General features: G+C 44.6%; 1 protein-coding gene across 4 annotated transcripts in view; it reads left to right on the plus strand.

Moving 5' to 3' along the window:
- LOC142558269 (ras-specific guanine nucleotide-releasing factor RalGPS1-like) overlaps positions 1 to 8,618 on the plus strand; it is an 81,786-nt gene extending 73,168 nt beyond the window's left edge. For all 4 annotated transcript variants that reach the window (XM_075670430.1, XM_075670436.1, XM_075670441.1 and 1 more), the window contains 2 exons: positions 3,043 to 3,135; positions 8,330 to 8,618. In XM_075670430.1, the coding sequence (XP_075526545.1) occupies positions 3,043 to 3,135; positions 8,330 to 8,515 (279 nt within the window). In that variant the 3' untranslated portion in view covers positions 8,516 to 8,618. The remainder of the gene's footprint in view (positions 1 to 3,042; positions 3,136 to 8,329) is intronic.
- The last annotated feature ends 8,195 nt before the right edge of the window (positions 8,619 to 16,813 follow it).

The following is a 16,813-nucleotide window of genomic DNA, read 5'->3' on the forward strand; positions in this document are numbered from 1 at the left end:
TTGGAGTCATACCAAATTCCAAAGACTTCCTCACAAACCCCCAAAAACCCTGCACTGACCCCAAAGTCTGCTACACATCTTCACAAGACTGCTGCAGGCCTTGGGAAAAAAAGCACCGATGGCGATGAACTCTCGCTAAAGAGGAAAGGAGCTCATTCTGGACCTCAAGCAAAAAAACTGAAACTTCATACCAAGGATTCTGGGGTATGAAGGAGCTAAACCGGGCATGCTGCCTTTTCCTCCAAAATGTTATACTGCTTTTTGAGAAGGCAAACTGCCTTCTTGGCACAGGCTCGCTCCTCAGATTCATGTACTGAGGGGCCTCTTGAGCCACCTTTCTGAGCATCTCCTGACTAGATTTGTGTGCCCAGGTGTTGTCAAGGCACGTCATTCATTGCTGGAACTTGACTATGGAGCTGCAGAGAAGCAGAAAGGTGATGAAGACATAGTCATTGGCAGCACAACCTGCTCTGTGGTTGAGCCACTGAGCTGCATTGAGAGAGAACGGTTCTTCTCTGCTGTTCATCTGTACTTAACGGCAGCATGCGATTACATTCACCACAAATTCCCGCTAGAAGACGTCAATCTCAATATGGCTGAAGTTGCTCAAGTACAAGCTCTGGGAACTGCTTCATTCAACAGTGTACGTCATTTTATTATGGCATTCCCTGCTATCCTACCCCAGCCAGTGGCGAATCAAAAGAAGCAATCGACGCACTTGAAGTCGAGTTTGGCAACTTGCAAGCATATCAGGTTCCAGCCGACATATTGAATGAGCCAAGGTGCGACGTGCAGTGTTCGCAATTAGGAAGCATTCGAAGTGTCGATGGATTGCTCATGTTCCACAGAATTTCAGTGGTTATGTTGGGTATTCTCTCCATTCCCCACAGCAATGCTGAATGTGAGAGAATATTCAGCACTGTGACTAAAACTCAAACGGAGTTTTGCTCATCTGTGTGTGAGAAAACACTCAAAAGTCTGCTGATGGTCAAGGGGCACCAGAGTGGTACTTGCTTTGAGCAAACCTACACGGAGAAGTTTCTGAAGCAGGCAAAGTCTGCAACAGCAAAATCATTGCAAAAATAAATTGTGCCCCAGTGGAGCTTTTGCTCTTTGTTTTCCAAGACACGGATTTCTCTTGCGGTTGTGAAACATGAGTAAGTTTTCCCTAAAAGGTAAATACTTTAAAAAAAAAGTGCTGCCACCCCCCCACCCCCCCCCCCCACCTGCCCCTGCTGCGATAGTTTTATGAATTTCCAAATCTTCAGGTTGGCTGCCGAACACAGAAACATTAGTTTGATAAAATTGAGTTAATGGAATTTCTATTTGCAAGCGCAACTTTAGATCCAGGTTTTTTACTGGGTGTACGAGGTATTTGAGAACACAATGTTTAGTTTCAGGCAGAGGAGAACATGTCCAGCAAAAATGGACATGTTTTCACCAAACTTTAAGAAATACGTCTCTTATGGTTTATTTCCACAATTACTCAATGAATCTGCCATCCGCAGCAATAACTGGTTCAATTTGGCTTTGGAAACGGCTGCATGCATGTATCAGGTGGTCCTTAGAAATGTTGGTCATTGAGTCAGCAGTGGTGGCCTTCAACGAGTCTTTTGTATTTGGTGGCTGTTTGTTGGCCTCTCTCTCAACGACGCTCCAGACGTAGTAGTCGAGCAGATTTAAATCTGGCGAACTAGGAGGCCACAAGTTGGGAGTGACGTGGTCATAAAAGTTGTCAGCCAGCCACTCCTGGGTAATGCAGGCGGTGTGGGTGGGAGCTGTCTCTTGCTGAAAGACATGAGGGCTTCCTTTCGAAACAGTCTCTATCCAGGGCTTTAGAACGGTGGCGAGCAGCTTCACGTATGCGGCAGCATTAACGTGGAGTCCCTCTGCAAAAAAGTGTGGAGGCATGACATCACCCTCGTTGCCGACGATGGTCATCACCATAGAATAGTGTGTGCCTGAGCTTGTTCTTTGCACATAGCACAATTTGTTTCCAGCAGAACGTTCTCACAAGGACAGGAAAAGACAACTACACAGCGTGTGTCATCGTCTCTTCCTATCCTGTGTGATGAGGTGTAGGCACCTCATCAGCATTTGTGCAAGCCCACCTGTCATTACAGCGGTTAACTTTTTGGTCTTGGTCAGGGTTCTTTTCATCTGAAAAAAAAAAAAAACACAGCATTCCAGGCTCCTCGGGCTTCTTCAGCTTGCTTAGCAAGCACTTGGACCAGAGCAGATGATTCTCCCGACTTTTATCGGATATGAATTGCCCCCTCCTCATGACGTAGGAGTGGTACCTCAAGTCCTCATGCTCAGTGAGCCTGACAGTCGACTCTGCTGCGACTTGGAGCTCCTTTGCAGTGGCCCACATTGACTTCCCTGGGTCATCACTCATGATGACTTGCAACTGCCAGAGAAAATCAGGGGTTCTGACGATGTCTGACCGCTGACTGTGCTTTTTCCTTTTCGCCACAGATGCCATGTCACCACCAGAACACATAAGTTCTGTCCGCACCTTGTAAACGAAAGACTTTGCTACGTTCAGAAAGGTGGCAGTTTCCAAGTCGTTGTGGTGTGCGGCCAGGGCGACGAGGACTGCATGGTGTTTCATTTCCTGCATCAACCTGTATGCTTCCATCTTTGAACAAATCGCAGTATAAATGATTAGGGGTCAACCAAGAAGAAGCAGTACGCCTAGATAGATTGACGAGCCTGCTGGTGTCTGTGGCGATAAGGAATAGTGTTCTCAAATACCTCGCGCACACGGTATATGTAGTAGCAAACTTGAGATTAAGGGCACTGTGTTACACATTGAATTCCTATTTACAGCAATTTATCGACTGTTTTTGTGCTCATTGTGACTGATTTATTCCAACATTTATTGGGAGGCTGTGCATAGCACATTGGTGAAATGGAGTGGGGCTCTTTTTTGGCGCTCTGGTGAAGGCTGGTGTCAATCCCCAGAGGCAGGAAGTTTGGGAACACCTGGTTTAGGGGAAGCTCCTAGTGCTCTGTTGAATGCTGTGTCATTCTCTGCAGATGTCTTCATGGCTGCGCTACTGGGTGGAGCTGCGGGGAAACTCCTTAGTCTTCTACTCTCCCAAGTCACTGCTGGCCAAAGAGCGCTCCGATGTGAGTGATATCACTGCACAAACTTTACAGAGCAAATCTCATTCACCCTGTGCAGGAACTAGCCAGCTGCAGTTGCACTGGCAGATAAAGGTAGAAGTATGTTTACTGTATTTTCCAGTGTATAGCCCGCGCTTTTTCTTTCTGAATTTCTCTTCGGTGCTTTTTATAACCTATATGCATTTCTTTTTTCGGAAAAAGCTGCCGTCAAAATCAGATTGAATGCTATGGCCACGCGAAGCACTTTGGGTTGACCTACTCTGGCAGTTGCTACGAATTGCATACGCGCTATGGAGGTGCCGGGTTCTTCTTGTGATCGAGCTGCCGAGCGAGAAGGATGGGCCAGCAACGCAAGCGGCTGCGAGTCGACCGACTCCAAAGTCGTCGCAGCTGCAGATTGCTTTCAAGATACGGCGCACACCGCTGCGCAAACTACGCAGTTTCTACCAGAGTACAAGCCACTCCCCCTCCCTCCCACGCTACCTTCCTACTTTCCTCCCTTGTGCGCAATTCGGCTCACCGTCGCACGCTTACACTCACACATGCAGTATACAGTGCGCAGGGACAATGTTATCGCCCTTGAACTTTATACGGAACATTGCAGCAACCACAATGGCATAAATGCACCTGGAGTGTCCATATCATTGCTATCGCAATTCTACAGGAATGGTACCAATACGCTTGCACTTTGCCCACGTGCACGAAGTGAAGCGTTACTGTATTTTTAAAAAATAATTTACCGAATGAGCAGGTGCGTCTTATAAACTGGTGCAACTTATATGCATTTTTTTTTCCAGAAAAACTGCCGATTTTAGGGGGGTGCGACTTATACCTAGGTGTGACCTATAGACTGGAAGATGCAGTAGTAGATACAGACCATGATGTGGGCTCAATCTAGTCAGTGATTATGTCATAAGTGCTGCATTTGTATCGATAACTAAATTTTTGCTTATATTTGTCTCATGCATTTCTGACACACTACTAATTTCGTACCCTAAATACTGTAGAACAAGTTCCCTGCCATGTCCATCTGCTTGTTCACCATTTCAGTCAAACTTAGTGCCCATTTATTCTGTACAACGCCTTCAGCATTAGGTCTCAAAATTCTTGTACGAAAATACTTGTAAGCTTAGTCTAGGCTGCCCGAACTGGAATTCTTTAGACTGTTGGGTTCAATGGATTACTTATCTTTTCAAGAGGGGTGGCGTCTGTTTAAGTTTTCTTCACAATTGCAAAGCTACTTTCTGATACTTGCCCACCCTGCCCTCCATACCCTCCATATTAACATGTGTTCCATTTTCATTTTGCGTATGTATAGTTAACATTGTGTAACTAATTTGATTTACTTAGTATGTTTATTGAAGGGCATTTCATTGGTGCTGTTTTCTTCATGCATATCCAAGGTGCAAGAATGTGTGAGTTCCATTGTAGTTATCAAAACCAGTTCAATTCCTCAAGGCCAGAACTTTTGAAACCCCGTGGTATGCAAGCTATATTTCTGCAGCAGTATTTGGCTTTGTTCATACAACCTTTTTTTGCTCTGCCTCATCTTAGTCACAGTTCATATGTCCGGCAGGGAAATGGTTTTTATGCCACTTTCTCCTCAAAAGTGCGCTGGTAGTAGTGAAGGTCTATGCTCTATATTTTTGTTGCCATGCCTGTGATAGAGCCTCACCCTATCAAGAATTGCTTCTGAAAGCACAGCTAAATGCCTCCAAGCATGTATGGATGCATCAGATCCCCTGCAGTCACCACTTGTCATTAGGTCATGATGAGAGCATGTCCAAATTTTCCTGAATCATTATTTTGAAACAGAAGTAATCTACAAGTAAAAATACAAGAATAATTATTGCTTATGTTGTTTAATGAGACACTAGACAAAAATAAACTGCATTAACTGTTGACCTTGTTACAAAAGACCACATGACTAGTGTCATTTTTGCTGCTGTGCTCTAGGTGCATGCACTGATAGACCTGCAGAGAGTTGATACCCACATGCACTGATACTTCTCAAAACAGTTTGCACGAGCACGGTTGCCCAGCTGTCAGATAGACCACAGTGATGGCACGTCAACTTAGCTGTTTTAAGTCATGGCAGCCATGGTATAATATTTGCAGTCAAATGCATGGCCATGAAAAAGTAATTGCACTGCTCCTTCAAATTTGTTATAACAAGGTTTAACTATACTCTGTTTTAGTGGTTCCTTGCAGCGGAGCCAAAGCTACAAGGCCTGCGAGTGCGAATTCTTGCACAATGAGATGTGCCATAGTTTGGAACCTGTTGCTTGACTAAATTTTCTTGACAAATGGTCTCGTCGGCAGGTGTTTACTGGGAAGCTTCTCTGCGACTTGCAGCTGCGATTTCTTTGTGCACTATTGCTTCGCTTTTAGATAAAATATTTATTGATTCTCTATGATACTGAAAATATGAGTTGTCCACTTGTTCAAGTGAAAAAAATTAATTCGATGCTGCCGTATAGGCAATAATTTGCATTTAAAAGGTGCAAACAGTTAATTGCTTTGACACTGGCTAAATTCGAAGGTAGAGCCTGCACAGCCACAGCATTGCGGATGGCCCCCTCCTGGGTAGTGCTTCATCCTTCATGAGAATGCCATCCGCTATGGTGCTTCGATATTGCACTTCTCCAGAGGTACAGGGTGGTGACATGTCTGGTTGCGCCGCGATGTTGTGTCGGAACATGCAAAGGTGCACTATGACGGACAGTAGGAATGTAGGCTCTGCGCCCATTGACATTGTAAAAATTCGTAATTTGCACAGTTTGTACACTTACATGCATTGTAACATTTACCTTTCACCTTAGAAATGGAGGTGGAATGCTTACAGTAAAGCGCTGCTAGAATACATTTCGAGCCCCGTTTTTAACTAGTCGTTTTTGCCCCGCTTTCACTTATGTTCACAAATTTGTTGAGAAAACAAAGTTGACACACATGGACATATGGTGTATACTTCAGGTTTTAGAGGTTGCCATTAAAAAAGACTGGCGCAACTTTTAACCCCTAAAATTATAGCTGCTTAATGTCGCCAATCAGACATGTAAAAAGTCGTAGCATAAAACGAGGTGAATAAATATGGCAGCGTTACCAATAACTTAAGCTACTGTAGTTATCAAGATACAAATTGTGTGTGTGAAAAGTAAAACTAATAAAAAGCATGTGGTCGAAAACACTCTTACATTGCTACCATTTAGGTAGCAGTGTAAATGGAATACAGCCATATTCCATCCTCCTCGTTACATCTGGCTGGCACAATTAGGGTAAGTAAATGCTGAGCTGCAACATGACAAAACTCCCAAAGAACATTTTCCTAACATTTGGGTGCTCACTGCATTCGGTTGTTGAAAATGGCACATCGGGTTTGAGGAGGCTTCTCATTGGCTAGTGCATCAGAAAATTTACCGAAAACCGTTTCACATAAAGACGCGAATTTAAGCGTCATGGCTTACATGAACGAAGTTCTTGCTGACCTTTTCCTACATTCTTGGTTGCTGGGAAATACAAGACTAGGTGTGATTTTTCCGCTGATCTCGTGCACAAAGGTGCGCAATTAATGGGCATGGAGTGTTTTTAGCTATAAAACTGTCACACATTTTTGATCTCGTATCACGAGCCTGAAAAGTCAACCTAATGAACACATCCTCAGCCCTATGGAAATTGCAACCATCAGGCAACACGACAGCACCGCATTGACTAATACATGCACATGTATGGCTGCTTCAACAGCTCCGACGCAATATGGTGGAACTGTGGTGTGGCGCAGGCCTGGTCAGAGGGTGTCGTCACCGTGAATGGCAGGAGGCGGCGTTGACATCAAGGCACCCTAGTGTCTGCAGACTCGCCTGTGCGGTATCATTCCAAGCTGCTCTTTTGCACTAGAGGAATGAAGCAGCTGGCATTGAATGCGCTTGGAACAGTGTGGCAGGATTGCGGAAAGGTGCAAGCACGAATCTGTAATTAAGAGAGCAGCTGCACTTACAAATTGGCAAGCGCAGCGTGTACTATAGGGGATTGAGGGATGGTGCCACTATCCTGTGCCATGGTACACGCTGGTCGAGTGTTTATTCTGAATACTACACAACACTCCTTCTCCTTTGTATCTTGAAGTATTAGACTCTGGTATCTCGAATATGCATGCCTTATCAGTATCAGAGTGAATTTTCTACCCCTGCTATCACGACAGCTGATCTCATTGTACAGTTCCAGTGTTAGATGCTGCTGTCACCTGCATGCTATCGGCAAAGAAAGTCTCAAAAACCAGTAGGCGACATGGCCTGGCGATGAAATCTTGGTACTCCGGATGTAGTATACAATATTACTGTACGTGAGCCGGCTGTTATTTAGCACAGCATACTTATTGCTTAAAGTTGCAGTTTGTATGCTTATTATGGAAGTAAACAAAGTTTATGCAAACGAGCAGCACACACGTCCCATAATGCACGGCGGCGCACATGCTGTTGTACACGCGCGAGTTTGCGAGTAGGTACCTAGAGTTGTGTGGTCTTCCTGCGAGGTACAAAATACCATTGACTGGTTCATAAATGGGTGCCAGCTCTACATAATTAGCAAACACATGGCTACGACAACATGCTGAACTGCGTATCATGTGTAAAAGCATTGTTTCGCTTTCAAGAACTTAACTTGTCTTGGCTAAAGAACACTCTTGGCTGGTTAATGATGAAAGCAGTTGAACAGGAAACGACAAAAACATGTAGCTATTATTGTAGAAATAATTTAACACTTTGGAAAACATTAATTGCAGGAAAATCAGCTTGATAAACAAAATACTTTCCCACAGCTGTGGCTGCACTTGTCTGTCTCCCACCAATGCCGGCATATAATTGCTATCATGCTCGCCTATCATTGTTTTCATCATGCTTCCAGTGAACGACTAGATACTCGCTGCAGATTGAAAAATTGAAATAAAGAATGTTCCACAGCAGTTTCTGCGTTACCACTTCATGATTATACACTCTAACCAGTAAGCTTCCCATTACACAAAAAAAAAAAATGGGTACCATGAAAATTGGTTGTCAGTCCCTTTCAGATGTGCTTGCCTTTCTAATTGGTTGAGGATGACTGTAGCTTCCACAATGCTGAGAGGTGCTGAAAAAAGTATAGCTTAATTGTACTAAAGCCATACAAAACTGTGCAGAAGTTGAATGAAGGACTCTTTTTTCAGTTCAAGCGTCAACCCTGTAAGCAGAGCTGCATTGCGGGCTGGGTGGTGCTTGCCTGCCCAGAGTCGGACTCCTTCCAGTTGTTGGACCCTGCTCGAGGAAGTCGTTACAAGTTCCGGCCAGCTGTGGGCAGCTCAGCCCATGATTGGTGTGCCTGTCTAAGTGCTTCTGCTGGCACAACACTCTAGACAGCTCCTGAGGTGTGCAATGAATGCTGGTAGATGCATTAAGCCAGTGCTATCAGCTGCCACTGTATTATACTGAAAAGTATCATAAATTATTTTGATACTATTTACTGACTTGATTTCACTTGTGCTGTGGACCAAACATCTGGCTCATTCTTCGCTAAGCATTCCTAGTTTTGTATTTTACCACTACATTGTGGGTTGATCTTTTAGACTCGGAAGGTATCATGAAAACATTTAACAAAACGTTCCCAGATAAGAATAATTCTGTTGTATTATATTATTTAATAATAACATTCAGTCATCTGCATGAAAGCATATAATGTGAGTGTTGTGTAACTTGAGAAGAGTAATTACTGTTGTTAAATCAACCCATGTACCGTATTAGTATGTGGAAGTCAAGTACAGTCAAGCTTGGATAAACAAGATGCCAGCCACAAGAAATAGTCGTATGTTATTGATTGGATTCATAAAATTGATGTAGATGAGTTTATAGTGCAGTAAAGCTAGGATGGACAGCGAGGACATAACAGAAATGTTCACATTCGCAAATTATTTATTCCAAACTGAGGCATCATATACAGGGATGTGCATATTTCGCTTAATATGTTTAAAGAAAAAGCACCGTTCTTGTTCAAATTTTGCAGAAAAATTGCATTTTGGTGTCTATGTCGTTCAGTGTAACACTTGGCTCAGTCAATTCCCAAGTTGCCTTCATTTATGGGGATGCAAACAACTGCTGCGACAGCGCTACCGTAAACTTGTGTCGCAAACAAGTCCTGTGACAGTGCTAGCTTAAACTTGTGTCGCCGCCTGCCAGCAGCTGCAGAAAGTAGCAGTTCAGGGAGGGTTGCTGGGTGTTCCAGAGTAGCGGACAACATGTATGGAGATGGTTGCAAGCACAAGTTAAAAGATTTAATTATAAGAAAAATAATGCAAGAATGTGCAGTGAACTCCATCTGCACACCACTCTCAACCTCAACTGCCAAGGAAATTGGTTGTGCGTCTCCCTCTCCCTGCAATAGACTAAGGCACAAAAGAAAGACTACATAGTGAGACAGAGTGTGGTGAGAAGGCTCTCTGCCACTGCCCGGAGAAATATATAATAAATGTCAGTCTGTCGTTTGGGATTTGCAGCTCTCAGTCGTATTACTCTTTGCCTGCACTAGCAGTGCTGCACAGCAGCTCTATCTGCTCTGGGACTAGTTAAAAGAATTATGCAGATGCAATGCACATCTTGGAATCTATGTGAAGTGAAGCTTTTGTGAAGCAATTAAATTCTATAAATTTGCCCATTTCATTTGTTTCTTTGGCATAAAGGAAACTCATGCACATGCTCTCGTGCACCCATGCTATGCAATGTGACACATGCGGTGGTCATCTCACAGAGCTAGTTGGTGTTGGCATGATAGAAGCATACGTACAATTGTGGCCTAATGGTTAGAGCATCGGGCTGCTGTACTGGGGGATCGAGGTTCCAGAACGTCCCACCATCGGGCATGTAATTCAAATATATTTTTTTTAAGTGTGAGCTATTCAGCAAGACAGCAGCAGCACCCAACAGCCACGGTCTGGAAAGTCTGGGAGGGTTTGGAAAAGAAAGCTTCGCTTTATAACTGAACAGGAAAAGTCAATGACACTTTGGTTGAACAGTAAATAAGTAGGTTATTGCGCGAAACAGAAGGCCACAAAAGGAATACACTCCTAGACAGGGCAAGTACTGTCCTGTCCGTGTGTATTGGTTTTGTGGTCATCTGTTTTGCACAAGCATTTATTTATTTACTGCCATGCACCAGCTAGCCCAGCAACTTGTCCTTACTTCACTTGGAATTGTGAAGAGGTGGTACAATGGGCAGGGTGCATGTAGCATAGGCTTAGGTTGAGGTGCTTGGTGCTCTGCGATAGGTTTGCAGCTTCGTCAAGGTAGTGCAGGATGAGCAGGCGAAGTCCTTGCTGCCACCAGCATTGAGTAATGCCTGAATGCCCTAAGAGCACACATGGAAAGGCATGAAGACCAAAGAGCAGCCTCGTGAATGGTAACCAGTAGAAGCTTTAGAGCTCAGGCTTGCAGCCTGAGCCTCTCTTCTGCAGCTGGTCTACTCCCTTACACCTCATCCAATGCAATTTCCCCTCCCTTGTCAAATAGCTGTGAAATGTGTAATGATTCAACATTATTCTTTTGCAATTTTTGCAATGTGTGTGCTCATGCCAGAGCCTGTCGGTTGTTATCATTGTTGACAACAGACTGGCTTTTCCAGCTTGCCACATATGAAGATCACACATCTTAGAGGCCTCATGGTGTCTTTGTGTCTTTCTTCAAGGAAGCTTCAAAGTGGGCCAAAATTAACTCAGTCTTTTATGTTAACCATGCATCCTGATGTTGCTGAGGTCAAGCTTCCAACCCCATCTACGATGACATTCTCCTCAAGGGCATGCGAGAAGAGGACACGCTTCGCCTCGTCCAGGCTCTAGTGATCAGCAGTGTAACATATAGCATGCCGTATCACTACCACTCGCTAAACAAACGCGACCAAGAACAAGTCGATGCCATCATCAGAGGCGCGTACAGAACGACCCTAGGTCTCCCTGTCACCACCTCAAACGAAAAGTTAGCAGCGGCCCTCGGGATCCACAACACCTTCGCTGAGCTGTCGGACACGGTTATGGCTTCGCAAAAAGCCAGACTACAGAACACGGCGGCGGGCAGAGCCATCCTCCACTGGACCAGAATGGCAACGGAGCTCCGTGCCCTTGATGGGCAATGATCACTCCCGCCTGAAGTCTGAGGCAAGATCAAGGCGAACCTGATACCGAAGCACGAGTCATGAACACCATGAAGGACGATGCAAGGCTCGCGTCGACAGACAGCACTGACAATTGAATGGTGACTCGTACGTAACGTACGTGGACGTGGCGGCGTACCCTGTAGGGGGCCTCTTCGCGGTAGCCGCCATGAACGGGAGAGACAACTCCTTGACCCTTGCGGCCTCTGTCAGGGCAGAGACCCCAGCTGCGGCTGAGACCATAGCCGCGGCGCTGGTAATAAAGCAACAAGACAGGGTAGGCAGGGAAGTTCATGTCGTTACCGACTCGCAACAGGCCTGCCGTAACTTTACCAATGGACGAACACCACTGCTGGCGGCTCAGATTCTAGGCTCGAGGCTGCAAGAATCCCATCAAATCATATGGACGCCAGGCCACGCGGGTCTGGAGGGAACGAAAGAGCAAACGCCCTAGCTCGAGCGCTAATCAACCGAGCGGGGCAAGACCAATCGTCTTATCAATCCCCACCATTTACCTTCGTGCCCCTACCATCCAATTACTGTGACCGACTCGACATCCAGTGATTCAGCCGCAGGATTTATCCTCCCCCTCACAGAAAGCTCAGCACTGAAGAGGCAGTAGCTCTCAGACTTATTCAGACCAACACATTTTCAAACCTACACAGATACAGTAAAATGTTCCCACATACGTATTGCGGCATCTGACCCTAGTGCGGTGACACACACGCTTCCCTCTTTCACATCTCGTGGGGGTGCGGAGGCAAACCTCAACATTTAGACGCCTAGCACGTCATTTGAGCGGTGGGAGGTACAGCTGACCGGTGAAACCCTGGCGGGACAAGAAGCTCTCGTCCAGCAAGTACGTCGAGCAGCCATGGCCAGTGGAGTCCTGAAATGAAGACACCACCCACTCGACCTCAAGAGCAACGACCTCGATGGTCCAAATAAATGTTTTCTCTCTCTCTCTCTCTAACTCTGCTAGGTGTGGCTAGGTTATAAAGCCCCATCCCATAGAGGCCGTTATTGCGTTCATGAAAGGTTTGTCAGCTGGCCTAATACAAATCAATGTTTAGTCAGCCATACTTATCTTGGGTGCCATCTGCATCATAGTCAAGATTTCGGCATGGGTTGGAGGAGTTAACCCCCCCCCCCCCTTGAGACAAGTACAGGCCTCCATAGCTGATTGAATAAAATGGGATGAAGTTTCTTCAAGGGATGGTGTGCTGTTTAAATTAGAAAACTCGTGTGGTGAATGCCTTTTCATATTTTAATGTCCTCTGGCAGGGAGTAAGACATTTAGGAGGTGAAACTCCCGTCAGCGCGAGCGAGCGCGGGCGACCAGATAAAGTCACAATTGTTGTATGCGCCGATGGGGCCATATACAGTGGCGGCGCCATGCGGCGTGTCGTAGAAGCCGCGGCGAAAAAAAAATGCAGCGCCCGGGCACCGGCGCGCTCTCAACGGCGGTAATTTCTTTCCAGGCCGCCAGGCGCCGCCAGCACGATAACGGCTCCGCGGGCTTGTGACTTTTTCTGGTCGCCGCAAACAGCGTAGTTTCCTCTCCTAAATGTTTCTTGCTCCGTGTCCTCTGGTGACAAGTTGTTTCAAACATTTTAGCAGTAATAATACATGGTGGAGGCTACCACATTAGACTGGTGGTACTCCCAAACAAAGGAGCTTGACTTTCCTCAAGCAGGACAATGAAGGAAAGTCACAGTGAGGATCCATTTTGTGTGTAACCAAACACCTGCTTGAGATAATTCCAGCTGGGTGTGGCACTTTGTGCATGTTTCTCTCACGTGCCAGTTGTTATGTAGTGGAAAGCTTCCAGACCTGCCACGGAAGGCATATCATCCGAGTCTGCTACATGTATTAAGAACCACTTTTGAAATGAATAGATGAACGATATTGTACCCATAAGCTCCGTCCTCTAGGCCTTGAAGGTATGTAAAAGAGGTAAATGAATAAAGTAGGGGTGTGCACATATTCAAATACAAATAGTCTTTATTTGATTCATATTTCACTATTTAGAATTGTCAAATATTCGTTCTGTTTCAGTACTTACTATTAGGGATAAAAGTAGGTGTTGCAGTGTACAAGGAGGAGGAGCAATGAAAGTGGAGACTTCCTAATGATACTATGTACTGTAGGAAAGCCAAGAGTTTTGCACATACGTTTCTGAGTGAGTGCATGGAGAAGATTGTGTGTGTACAGTAGTTTCCAGTCGCTAAATAAGAATGCCTCGATTTAGGCAGCGCAATTATATTGCCAATTTGGCCCTATTTAGATCACTTAAATGATGTGTGCTGGTGTAGTATTCTATATTTAGCTCTTTCAACAAACATTCTACTACGTGTATCCTGTGACTTGCTGTTCCTTTGTTTTAATATTGTCATTGTCACACTGTATGTGATGATCACCTTTCAGTTGTTCCTCATTTTTATGTAAGTTTCACAGTTGGCCCGACATCCATTTGCTAATGGCATTACATGTACTCGATAATGTAAATAAGCCTTTTTGCCTTATGGACTCCTACAACTTCTATATTTCACTTTGTTTAGAAAGTGTAAATATGTGTTTACTATTTGATTCAATATTAAAAGGTGATTTTTCTGGAATGTTTGTATTCAATTTTATTAGAAATTTGTGCACCTCAATTTTTATGGAAATCTGTACCTGAGATAGGTCAGCAGCAATATAATATTTACCGCTATTCTTAACACCACCCATGAAACTCCACTTCTGCTTCCTGTTAAATTGTTTTGATTTGTACAGGACTATATGCCATGAGCAAGAATCCATGGCTTTTGCAGGTACCAATTTTAGTGGTGCCCTTCCCAAGTGACGTAGTTTTGGAACCAACACTCTGAACACTGCCAGCAGACCTGGCGCCAACTTGCCCAAGAAAAAGTTATTTTACACAAGACATTGCACTACACTTCTCGACATGGGTGTCAATCTGGGGCTACATCACTGAAATCAGCTACTGGACAGTTGGTTCATGGGACATTATATCTGAAAGCTGTGCACAGGCTATAAAGAAAGCCACAGTGGATGACCTTTGTTTTGACCACTCTAGCACACTGAGGAGTTCTTCAGTGTCCACATTTCAGTATATAGGCATTGTTGCATTCCACCCGTATTGGAATGCTGCCACTGTGCCCGAGAATCTAACCTGCCACAACCACTGACGTGAGTGTGCTTTTGGTAGCGAGATCTGGGCTACTGGTCAAGTGCAGCAATTTTGCTGCCAATCCAACGTTCTGGTTTCCTTCTCAGCACATCATTATGCATGACTGATTTGCACTCATTTGAAGCTTTTTGAAATGCTGTGCATACTTGTGTGGATTCTTGCACTGCCCTGGTGCTCTTGCAAGGCAGACCACTGGCCTTTTATATTGTTTAGGCCTAGATTTAAAAGCTTTGAAGGCACGCTCTGGTAGGCTGCTTCACATGGCTCAAACACTACCACTAGGACTGCAAGTCAGGAACAGGAAAGTAGCATATGCAGCAGCGCAAGCATCGCTATTTTGGCGATGGCGTTGAAGTTGTGTGGCAAACCCTACTTGTGGAGCTCTTATACGGTAGACGTGGACAAGTCCTATCTATGTTTGTCCTCCTGTCCCGGTCTTGTTCACATGAGTAATTATGAGTTTTGCATACCATTTCATCATAAATAGCTGCTAGTCATTATGCTGTTATGCAAAAGTATGGTACTTATAGTTTTACATCTAGACACCACTCTCTTGGACGTTGACAGGAGGTACAGTACCTGAGAGAGATGACCATTTGCATGAGTCATGTCATTGGTTGCTCTACTCACACCAAATTGTAGAATGCAGAAAATGGTCTGTGCTTTCAAGCATTTACCAATAAAAATACACTATGATCTGGCAGCTTTCCCACACTAGCTTTCCTGCAAAAGAAAGTGGAAAGTAGTGTTTGTTAGCAACACATTAGGCATACAGCGACACATATGAGCAGACAGAAGGTGCTATCATCACTGCTGCGAGTTGCCAAGCATGAAGCTTGTCATTGTGCTTGAAGAACAAAGTACGCCCAGAAGATGCCAGACTTCTGTTTGGCGGTCTTGCACTTTCTTAAGGACATAGTGCAAGTGTTTACAAGATTTTGCTGGTGCGAACTGGCAGCACCAGGTCTGCCCAACTACAGAACGCTCAGAGTAAGAGTGCACCATGGCTGTCAATGTGCCTTTTGCTATTATTTTTTAAAGTGAAGCTTTCCTAGCCTCTTCCTGCGGTTTGGCGGTATCTATAATCTATCTAACCTCTATTGACTGTGCAGGTGCACAAACGCTGTGCTCGCATAACTAATGTAAATCACTTACATATATATATGAAGAAATTACATTACTGACTGTTGGTTTCGAACCTGGTTCCCCAACATATAAGCCTGATGTTCTAATTATAAGGCCACGGATGCATGCCTGAAAAGGTGGAATAAAACACCCATACAAATTTCCCTTGTGCAAGCTAGCGCTTTGAGATGCTTTGCACGGCAGCTACATTGCATAGCAACAAATTACTTATAAATAGTGAGCACATGCATCTTCTAGCTGACGAAGATAAAAGTTACAGGACACATTCGTTGCTGAAATTTGCAGTCTCTCGTAATACTTTGGCGCGTTTCTACAAGGTCGAGCACCCCATGTCTTGTGATTCAACACATTTTAATGCTGAACAACACTTCTGCTTGATCTGCAAGGTCCACCACAGTGGTTGAGGGAATTTGCAGCACATCTCTTGTACTATGGCACTGTGGTGCCACAGTACTCTAACCTATAAATAAAGAGACCTGCACATTGTACATACGATGTGTTGTCCTTAAATGAGCTGTTCTCCAAAACTAAGAAAGATTCATTTACATGGAGACATCCGGGATGTGTTCTACGTAAGATTTTTTCTCAGTGTAAATATATTTCCAGAAATTTGTTGCTGTGATGGCTCAACACTGGGCACATGCCAGCATAAGTTGTCCAGAATGAGGTTCCAGGTTTGGGAGCTGCAGTGATTTGCAGGATAACTTAAATGTAGAAAACTGAAATTCCGTGTCAACTGTAAATCGAAAAATAAAGGTGTCTCAAATTCCCACTCCAGACTGCCACACTACACACACCTGCTGTACACAAAAATAGCTGTTTGGCACTTAAGAAATGCTGCCACTTTACTAGACAAACAGTAAATACAAATGGCCAAACACATGGTATGTACCATTTTAACAAGCTGCGAACTGACTCGTCACATCCCATTTCTTGTGCTGAATTTGGTTAATGAATTATTTATACTTTCTGTACCGGACTAGAAATCTGCTATTGACGCACTCTCTGGTAGTACAAGATCTGTTGACAGACCTTCCTGGTACAGCTACATGTGCGTATTCTACCCTTGAAGAACCAGTAAAAGTAATCACCATTACGAGTGCTGCATCATGGTGCAGTTGAACTTGCAAATGCTGGCCCACTGTCAAAATGCTAAGAAAGCACACACACACCCAAAAA

Source organism: Dermacentor variabilis, chromosome 1 (assembly GCF_050947875.1).
Source record: "Dermacentor variabilis isolate Ectoservices chromosome 1, ASM5094787v1, whole genome shotgun sequence".
In the NCBI taxonomy this organism is placed as follows: Eukaryota; Metazoa; Arthropoda; class Arachnida; order Ixodida; family Ixodidae; genus Dermacentor; species Dermacentor variabilis.